At 42.3% G+C, this 10789-nt stretch overlaps 1 protein-coding gene across 5 annotated transcripts in view; it reads right to left on the reverse strand.

Moving 5' to 3' along the window:
• Positions 1 to 10789, reverse strand: part of LOC135515646 (cyclic AMP-dependent transcription factor ATF-6 alpha-like) — a 45857-nt gene that overhangs the window by 21524 nt on the left and 13544 nt on the right. For all 5 annotated transcript variants that reach the window (XM_064939306.1, XM_064939325.1, XM_064939316.1 and 2 more), the window contains exons 10-12: positions 10515 to 10694; positions 5396 to 5521; positions 4777 to 4900 (exon numbers count right to left, since the gene is read on the reverse strand). In XM_064939306.1, coding sequence (XP_064795378.1) covers positions 4777 to 4900; positions 5396 to 5521; positions 10515 to 10694 — 430 coding nt within the window. The remainder of the gene's footprint in view (positions 1 to 4776; positions 4901 to 5395; positions 5522 to 10514; positions 10695 to 10789) is intronic.

The raw sequence follows: 10789 nt of genomic DNA on the forward strand, positions 1-10789 counted from the left end.
TCCTCATCCTATCTCTGCTATACATATGGCCTGTGAACTACATGTGAAACTAAAGTGCAGGAATAAAACCTGTCACCATGCAAAATACATGTAAGCTGAAATGTTTTCCTTTAAAATCCAATACACTTACCCCTTTTAAAATGTTCCGATCCAAATCTAAAAGCATTTCAGTTATCTTCTTTTAAGTCACGTTTGAGCACTTCAGGAATAATTTGATATGACCCATATCGTTGGATGACACATGCAATATTACCATAAAAACCAACAAGGCTGGGATGAAATGAACACTTTAAAAACAACTGACTAAAGCCTATCAATCAAAGGCAATGACAGTGAGTCCAGGCACGCAGGTTCAACAGGATGAGTGGCCAGCAGCTGTGCAAACAGCATCAGGCTCATTTTGAGAAATTAGTCTTCCTAGCATTTTGTGAAATGCCGAGGCTCTGAAAAGGCGTTTAATGTTTCACTGTGGTTAGAGATTTGTGCCCAGAGCGATGTACATTTTAGGTGCCCCTCAGTCTCAAACCTCACTCCTCATTGAGTCAATCAACAACTCTCCTTGCTGTAAGTCAATCGTCATGCCTCAGCCTCACGCTTCAAGGAGGGTAGACAACGGACTTAAGGAGGGGTGAGGAATGAGGCTGAGCGTATAGAATGTACACCTTAGGGGGGCCGAAACTGTGGACATAATTAAAAGAAATCTTAAAACACTCCATTTTCGCTTTGCTTTTCCTTAGGGTGCTTTTTAATCGTTCAGTTTTTAGTGTTATTCTTCTGTTTTTTTATCCTCTTATGATGTGTGGTAAATAAATATTTAATGTATAAAACGTGCTGTATAAATAAAGCTTGATTTAATTTGATTACACCATACCGCTGTACAGATGAGGGGGATTAGGATTCCATTGAGACTAATTGAGTCTAACTCTAGTCTGCGATAAATCCTACTGAATGTAGTACAAGTTTACCACAGGCTTTTTAGGACATGGCAGAAACAGAGCTGTATCCTGGTGTGGAGCAGAGATGAGATTGGAGTTTAAGTAAGTTTATTACAGTGCAGCTGAAATAAACTTACAGTCTGGGGGTTCAACCTCTGCCCTGCACTTTACTGGAATGAAATAGTCAGCCCTTCTAGCTTCTTCAAATTTTTTATTTTATTTTTTTATTTTACCTTTATTTAACCAGGCAAGTCAGTTAAGAACAAATTCTTATTTACAATGACGGCCTAGGAACAGTGGGTTAACTGCCTGTTCAGGGGCAGAACGACAGATTTGTACCTTGTCAGCTCGGGGGTTTGAACTTGCAACCTTCCGGTTACTAGTCCAACGCTCTAACCACTAGGCTACCCTGCCTAGTGGTTAAAGGACTTCTATCGAACAGACTGCTTCTCATCAAGTTATACTGTAGGTTCAAAGTGGGAACCTAGGAAAAAAAAGGGCATCAAGAACGTCAAAGCGCTAAAGAGGTGCCAATATTCTGCAAAACCAATATAAATAAAATCTCCAGGTCGGAGAAATCACAGTTCTCTATTGTTAGCCTCTCTTCAGCTCGTTCTGCTGCAGGCAGAGGAACATGCATATGGGGGTTTCCCAAAGGACAGGAAAGTCTGGAAGAGTTTAAAACACATCCAAAGAAGTGCCGTATGAAATCTGTTTCTCTGAGTCGTATAAAAGAGTACCTTGAGCAGAGTTGATCACTCACACCGTGTATGTCCTATAGCCTATAAACTATATATAACCAATGCAACAGGGCTCGAGTCAAAAGTAGTGCACTTCATTTCTTCACAGCCAGTAAGAAGAAATGTCCAGGGTCTAGCCCTGGGGGTTACGTGCGTGGGAGAGATGGTGGTAGAAGTGCCTGTAAATAGTTTGGAACGGTCTGCTCCCAGTTTCCATCTGTTTGTGAGAGGTCTTAGCCTTGAGCACGAAACGCTGTACAACTCTTAACGTTATAAAACATTCATAGCTTTACATCCTCTCACTCCTACCTACCTACCACGACGATCATCACAGAGAATTCACTAAACTTCCTGGAAGACCCAGAGGGTGCCATAAACAGCAACCCCCTTAAATATATCTTAAACAGGAAGCTAGATAAATGTGTAATCTTCTCAAAATCAAAATTCCAAGCTGTCGATTTCTGAGTGGATAGACTACTGTAAGAGTTCAGCTACATCTGAATCAGCCGTCTGAGTTTGGGTTTGACCTGGATATCATTTGCGTCCCATATCCACTAATTTTAGTGGCACCATTTCTTTGGGTGTCTAAACTAGTATATTTTTCTCTTAAAGTAAGTGGTACATACAGTAACAAAGGACAGTGTTGTGTAGCTCACACGTCATGAAGACAGGGTTAAAAGCTTTATGTGAACTCTCTCAACCAATGTTAACACTTTACACTTGTACCCGTAAACGGTCCAATGGGAAATCTGCGGCTGTACAGTAACACGCTACACATGATGTCAGAGCTCAGGCTCAGCGATGGGTTTTGACTGACAGGCGTTTTGAACTTGAGCACATCGCGCGACAAGAAGTTGCTCCCATCCCTCCCGCGCATTTGTTGTTGTTGGAAATGAGGGAAATGCTGTAAATTAAGAGAACTCTATGTCTTTTGGAAAGACGAGACGTTGAGGATTATAATAAATAGTGCTTGGATGTCATGCATGCAAGCCAAGCACCCGTTAGTCAAAATGTGCGCTTTTCCATATCATAAAACTCCTGACATTTACAGTGTCAACGTTGATGATCACTATGTTTGATGTACAGTTCCAAGTTGACTTGGTGTCATACCCTTGGTGATTTGAACCCGAACTAACCTATTTCTGTCTACTTTGAAGAACATTTGCAGCAGCACACGCACCTGAATGCACTCGTGACTCCTTTCTATGGGCACCATAACAATGATCCGTTTCCCTGAATTGTGTGAAAGCCTAACACCATAATATCATATTTTATCATTCAGCCAGTCGTGTTGGCAATAGAACAAGCTTATGCTGCACCTTACAACACATTCTTCCAGGAATATTCTCATGTTACGGAATGTATTTTCAGATGTCGTTATCAAACAAATGCGCATGAAAAGTACAGTAAATGTAAAGTGCAGATTAAAAATCAAGAGTTTAATGTTTGTATTCAAACTTGTGTCAGGTGAACTGTCATGTTTTGGTCTAATAAAATCTCTAAACTGCCTCCTTTCAATTGCTACCATGGTTATGCACATGCTTTTCGTATTTATTCTGTAAGAAACATTTCAATCTAACCCTATCCATATAGGCTGATTTCCACTCGTGTAAAGGGTTCAAAGGGCTAAGCACTCAAATTCACCTTATTTAGCTTCTAAGTGGACCAACTTTTAGGACTACGTTTGTGGAGCTATCTAGCTCCTTTATAGATCGCGGCCCTCTCTGGCAGCTCAGTCTGTATAATGCTGTAAAGCAGCAAAAAGGAGCCTGTAAAACGAATGTAATGATTTAGCTCCTCCTCACATTCTGAAGCAGCGTACTTGACTCACTGGGTTCAAATGGAAGTCAGTCTAAAACAAAACAAAATACGGTCTATAGCAGTCTTCAAACCTCTCTATTTAGGCTGTCATTTATGACACATAACAAAACACGCAGAGGTCTGCGGAACCAAATTAACTTCTGCACATGTGCTGGATTGTCTACTTCCTGGCAGTGGTCTCTGCTCAGAGAGAACTGGCTACTCTAGCGAACGGTGGTCGTTTTGAATAAAGTTAGATCAAAGCCGAGTTAATGTCTGCAAGATCACATTGCGACAGTATTCTACAGAACAGAACCCGAATACAATAGCGTAGTGTAACGTTACTGTAAGACAAAGTGCCACCTCGTTTCTTATGAGATTTTAGGATGATTGTGTGAATAGTCGCATTTGTCTCTCATGTGGCAAAAACTCAACCAAACAAAATACGTGCTTTGATTGAAACGAAGCACGGGGTAGGCTATGCTATGCTACAGTTTGTTAACACCATCTGCTCTACAGTTCGCTCACTACATCGTTCAAAACACAGTAGGCTACTTGAAACAACACTGCATAACTGTAGAATATCGAAATGCATATCCCCATGAAACTGATATGGATCTTATGGTTGGTATGCAGATGCGTTTTGGACATTTAACTGTTAAAACATGAAGAATTGTCATTCAAGATTGACAAGTGGGAAATGGGAAGGGGGGGGGGGGGGTTATAGCAACAAGTCTTATACCAAAACCAAGTCAAATGCCATCAACTAATATCAGCATCCAACATAAGAAAAAACAATAAACGATTAAAATAAAACCTAATATAACTCAAATGGAAAGCATTTGCATTTTTGCGCCGTCCAGTCCAGTAAGTTCAATTTTGTTATTACCTATAACAACAAAAACATAAATATTTAGCTATTAGCCAAATTGAGTCAGATGTCAGGCAGCTGTGACCTCATTACAAGAACAATACACATATTGTCACTAAACTGTTTATGTTCCTTTGGCAGCTCTATTAAATGGGTCATCATGGAGAGCCGTCTTGACACGGGCCTGAAACCCGAAACCTCTATTGGAGTAGACGTCGGCCTATGTACTGACAGTTTAAATATCCTCTGAGGTACTGCTTAATAACCTGTCCGAAAAATATGCAATGACCATTACGGACGTTTGATCACACTTTAAAACGTCTCATTATTTGGGCCATGGGACCTGACCAGGGAAAACCAACGACCTAGTTACTACAGCTTTTTCGCGGATTTGTAGACAAGCAGGTCATAGAAGAGTCGTCTAACCTACCAGGACAGTTTTGGTTGTGTGCTGATCTGTTGTTGTATGTCTGGACTGATCAGTGGTAGAGCGCGTGGACTTGGTTCTCTCCTCTTCGTGTCGATGAACCCAGCCTCGCAAGTTCTGAGTCAGACTGGATTATAGGGGAAGAAGGAATATTCAGATTGAAGTTAATAAAGTATGGCTTCCATGTAAGAACTGTTGAAGGCCGCTGCTGGCTTTCATATGTGCCTCATCCCTCTCAAATGATGACGGCTTGAAGACTGAGTGAGTTTCCCAGTTCCAGCCACCTTTTCATTCCACTGTGACGGCGTCAAAATGACTGGTGAACAGTTTGGTTTCATGAGCTGCCAACATGGCTCACACATTACAGTCTAGTTAGCAGTGGGAAAGACAAAGGCTAGCGCTATAGAGAGTACCGAGTGGACTCATTTATACTCAATTCAGGTAGGTAATACAGTGAGTTCAATATGGAATTGTATTCTGAAATCGAGGTACCTAGCCAGATGTTCTAATCTTGCTTCCATACTGGTGGTCGAGACAAGAAGGCTGGTAGACTGAGGCTAAGTAGAACCAAATTCTTGGCTGGTAGTAGGCTACTAATCAGATGGACTTGGTTAGTACTGACCGGAGAGACTTGGACCTGGAGACAGGAGAGTGGGGTTGGCAGGGGGGCGAGGAGGGTGACCCAAACAGGAGAGACTCCTTCTTGACCACAGCTAGAGCCATCTCCTCTGGGGTATAATCCTCCCACCTATAGCACAGAGAGGGGATAGAGGGGAAGGGGAGAGAAGAGAGGGAGGTGAGGGGGAGAGAGAGGGAGGTAGGTAGGTAGGTTAAGGCGAGAGAGGTAGATAGGTAAGGGGAGAGAGAGAGAGAGAGAGAGATGAATCAACACCTCATCAACAACACATTCACCTTCCCTCTGGGATCTCATTGTGATCCAGCTGCTGATATGCTGGTGTATGCTGTGGGTTTTCCTTGTGGCCTAAGGATTGGAATATGAACCCGGAATAATCAGGCACTTACTCCGGACGTCCCAAGTGTTCATCAATTTTAAACGAGCAGCTGATTCACATCTGGAACAAACAACACCTCAGGTGACTTGAAAGCCAAACATTTCCCCTTAGTTGATGAATTAGGTCATAAGTTAAAGAAGGGGGTTACGTTGAGTTCTACGCAGTGACCTGCAACAATAACCTGCAGAGCCAGTGGCCTCGACTTCACGCAAGCACACACACACACGTTGGACTGGAGGTCTCCTGGGAAACGGTTTGATAAATGGTCTGTTCCCGACATCTGTGTGGAACTTCCACTTCCAAACCCGTTGACCAGATGAATGAGCCCTGGGCTCCAGATCAGAAGGACACAATAGGGTCGAGAATGTAGTGATGTAGGTGATGTAGTACTTTGTAGCAGGCAGCTGGACACATGGGGACAGACCAGTGGTGACTGTAAAATTAAACTGGCCACTAAAAAGACACCCCTAGTAATACTATTTTATTGTGCTCTGCTTGTAACACTCCAATTCAACCCACAGATTTGTCACCAGAGAATGACGTGTCTAAATAAGGTAAACATTCATGAGTCCTGTAGAACAGGATGTAAATATTACCACCAAGATAAAATGAGCACTCTCAACCCCCCCCCCCCACAAAAAAAAAAAAAAAAAAAAGCAGGGCTGGAAATAGCTGCTTAGTCAAACAGAAACAACCTATCAATTCCTCTACAGTTCTGTTTTTTGGGACAGAATTAAGTGCTCTTGGATGCCTCCGATTCTACTCGGGGATGGGGGTGACGACAACAGATATAGATATAGAACAGTGCAAAATGTTTTAAAAGCAGGAAGTTAGCAGTTTTCCAACAAACCAAAAATGTTTTGTTTGTTTATTTTTGGGTTGTGGGGCCCCCTGGAGGTAGGTGTTCCCCAGAACATAGCAGGGACAAGGTAACAGGAAGAGGGCTCTTAATGCCACATGGTACAAAGACTATTCATGGCTGGAATATTCACAAAAACAGGACTTGCCAATTGTTTTGTACGCAGACCCTTTTCACTACACAATGCCCCTCAATCTGCCTTTACTTACCTCTCTGGTTTTGCTAACTAGAAAAAAATATATCCTAGAATTGCCTGATTTCAGTGTGTCACTCAACCTCATCCAAGCCAGCACTGGCCTTGCAGTCAGGTGTGTATGTATGTAAGCCAACTTTAGAGCCCAGCCTGGAACCAATTACGTCAACCCTCAAGCTTCAGTAACAGTAAGGGAAATATTACTCCTGGACTAATTTACAGTTTCAATGGAGACTCTCCCCTGACTCTCTCTTTCTCCCAGTCTTTTCAACAGGCAATCAGGCAGTCCTCAGTTCAACTTAGACCACACTGAACCCTGAGGTGTCCCAGTGTCAGTGACCAGATTTATTTCATATTCAATGAGATATATCTTAAATGACAGCTGTTTGTTAGACTGAATATCACGATTTTAAATATACTGGAAGGTATATTTTAGCTCAGCCCCCCCAAGTGTTTGCCTTCCACCTGTAAACTATGAAAACTACAAAACGTGATCGTTAATGTATGATCAACTTAGTAGATTATATCCTATGTACATATTAACGTGCATCCTTACAATAGTAGTCAGTATTTATCGTTTGTGTCTTCTTAATATTTGCCTTGAAATACCGTCATTAATGATGGTGAGGACTTGTCGTTCCAATTATCCTTCCACATTACCACTTTCAAAAAACCCCTCAAGAGAGGCATAATAAGTCATGTCAAACTGTGTAGAATTGCTGAAAATGCATTTAAAAATGTTTTTACAATTTCGGGGGGGACCCCAGACCACACGTCTACTGTTCATCTCCCCCAAGATCTACACCACAATTTCGCTCTTGCTTTAAAGATGAAATCTGCATTAGGATAAACAGCGCCACAAATGGGCGTGCCTTTGTTGTTTTGGTTCTGTTGATAAAACAGAGTGACGTGTCAAGCAGCGTACTCTGCTGCTCTATCGCACGTGCAATGACGTCCGAGGAACAAGTCTTTGATTTTTTTTTTACAGAGTTTGTTGTTTGCCTTTACTACTATGTTGTTGTAATATCCCAAATGGACGTGGAAGTTTCACCAATTAACAATTCCAGCTTTAAAGCCAATCAATCTAAGCCTGTGCGTGATCTGGCCGATGGTGTGTAAAATAGTAGAGTTCCTGTCTGCGTGCATGCAAGATTTGGTTATTCTGGGAACCAAGATTATGTGAATAGTGAGATAATTGACAATTGTAAAGAGTACCTGAACACCGAAAACACTTATGTAACCTCACACCTCTAGTTGATTTTCCATTAGTCCATAAAAACAGAAAAGTACTTCTGATGTGGAACATACTGAGGCAAGAGAAGACTGGGTCCGTGTCCAATGAATTAACGAGCCTAGGGTGTACCCCAGACATATGATTACAGTAATTTACATTCCCGTACAGTAAGAGCATCCCATCTACTTACTTAAGTCATTCTTCAGCTTCTGGTAAACGAGTGTCTCGAGACAGGCGCTGCCAGAACACTGAGGTACAATCACAAGTCAGTGAGAGACTTAGCAGGAACCATTGGTTCTCGTTGATACATAACAGGGCATCACGTTTCCTACAGGGCTAGAGTGCTGAGCTAAGGCTTCTTTGGTGCTACTTATCCTTATATGAGAAGGAACCACCTGGTGTAAGACTGTGTGGAACAAATGGTTAACGATGAGGTTTCTAAATCATTGCGGGCAGGAAATGACAGTGACATAAGTCCAATACAAACCGATAATGAATCAGTTTGCCATGGCAGCAGACTGCATTTAGAAGCAATTCAAAGGAAACAACTAAAAAGACTGAGGTAAAATTAAAAGAAACTCCTGGGAACAAAAAATAGGTGTACCTATGATGAAAATTACAGGCCTCTCTCATCTTTTTAAGTGGGAGAACTTGCACAATTGGTGGCTGACTGTTACAAGGGTAGTGTGTGTGTATGTGCACACACTGTATATTTGTGTGTGTGTGTGTGTGCATGTAAGAGAGAACATACAGTGGGGCAATAAAGTATTTAGTCAGCCACCAATTGTGCAAGTTCTCCCACTTAAAAAGATGAGAGAGGCCTGTAATTTTCATCATAGGCACACTTCAACTATGACAGACAAAATGAGGAAAAGAATCCAGAAAATCACATTGTAGGATTTTTTATGAAATTATTTGCAAATTATGGTGGAAAATAAGTATTTGGTCACCTACAAACAAGCAAGATTTCTGGCTATCACAGACCTGTAACTTCTTCTTTAAGAGGCTCCTCTGTCCTCCACTCATTACCTGTATTAATGGCACCTGTTTGAACTTGTTATCAGTATAAAAGACACCTGTCCACAACCTCAAACTGTCACACTCCAAACTCCACTATGGCCAAGACCAAAGAGCTGTCAAAGGACACCAGAAACAAAATTGTAGACCTGCACCAGGCTGGGAAGACTGAATATGCAGTAGGTAAGCAGCTTGGTTTGAAGAAATCAACTGTGGGAGCAATTATTAGGAAATGGAAGACATACAAAACCACTGATAATCTCCCTCGATCTGGGGCTCCACGCAAGATCTCACCCCGTGGGGTCAAAATGATCACAAGAACGGTGAGCAAAAATCCCAGAACCACACGGGGGGGCCTAGTGAATGACCTCCAGAGAGCTGGGACCAAAGTAACAAAGCCTACCATCAGTAACACACTATGCCGCCAGGGACTCAAATCCTGCAGTGCCAGACGTGTCCCACTGCTTAAGCCAGTACATGTCCAGGCCCGTCTGAAGTTTGCTAGAAAGCATTTGGATGATCCAGAAGAAGATTGGGAGAATGTCATATCATATGGTCAGATGAAACCAAAATATGGTCAGATGAAACCATAATATAACTTTTTGGTAAAAACTCAACTCGTCTTGTTTGGTGGACAAAGAATGCCGAGTTGCATCCAAAGAACACCATACCTACTGTGAAGCATGGGGGTGGAAACATCATGCTTTGGGGTTGTTTTTCTGCAAAGGGACCAGGACGACTGATCCGTGTAAAGGAAAGAATGAATGGGGCCATGTATTGTGAGATTTTGAGTGAAAACCTCCTTCCATCAGTTAAGGGCATTGAAGATGAAACGTGGCTGGGTCTTTCAGCATGACAATGATCCCAAACACACCGCCCGGGCAACGAAGGGGTGGCTTCGTAAGAAGCATTTCAAGGTCCTGGAGTGGCCTAGCCAGTCTCCAGATCTCAACCCCATAGAAAATCTTTGGAGGGAGTTGAAAGTCCGTGTTGCCCAGCAACAGCCCCAAAACATCACTGCTCTAGAGGAGATCTGCATGGAGGAATGGGCCAAAATGCCAGCAACAGTGTGTGATAACCTTGTGAAGACTTACAGAAAACATTTGACCTCTGTCATTGCCAACAAAGGGTATATAACAAAGTATTGAGATAAACTTTTGTTATTGACCAAATACTTATTTTCCACCATAATTTGCAAATAAATTCATTGAAAATCCTAATATGATTTTCTGGATTTTTTTTCTAATTTTGTTTGTAATAGTTAAAGTGTACCTATGATGAAAATTACAGGCCTCTCATCTTTTAAAGTGGGAGAACTTGCACAATTGGTGGCTGACAAAATAATTTTTTGCACCACTGTATGTATAAACAGTATTATAAGTATATTGAGTCAGGAAACCCTCATGTTCATGTTGTGTTAATTACCTGTCCTGGGATTGGTGGGATTGTGGGTACTGGGCATCCAGGGGCTCCAGTGGGGACTGGGGGTCTGGTGTCTCCTCCCCTCGCCTCTGTTGTTGGTCGGGGGAGAAGCTGAGCAGATGTCGGCTGCTTTGTGGCTTCCCAGTGGACAGGCTGGAGTTGCTGGTCTCTGACTCCCACACACTGAAACCAGAGGGACAGGGCAGGGCCTTCAGTTACACAAGCCAGGCCAAACACAGCAAGAACAACATAGACTAACACACACACACGTTGATCTG

The sequence above is a fragment of the Oncorhynchus masou genome, chromosome 3, assembly GCF_036934945.1.
Source record: "Oncorhynchus masou masou isolate Uvic2021 chromosome 3, UVic_Omas_1.1, whole genome shotgun sequence".
Classification (NCBI taxonomy): domain Eukaryota; kingdom Metazoa; phylum Chordata; class Actinopteri; order Salmoniformes; family Salmonidae; genus Oncorhynchus; species Oncorhynchus masou.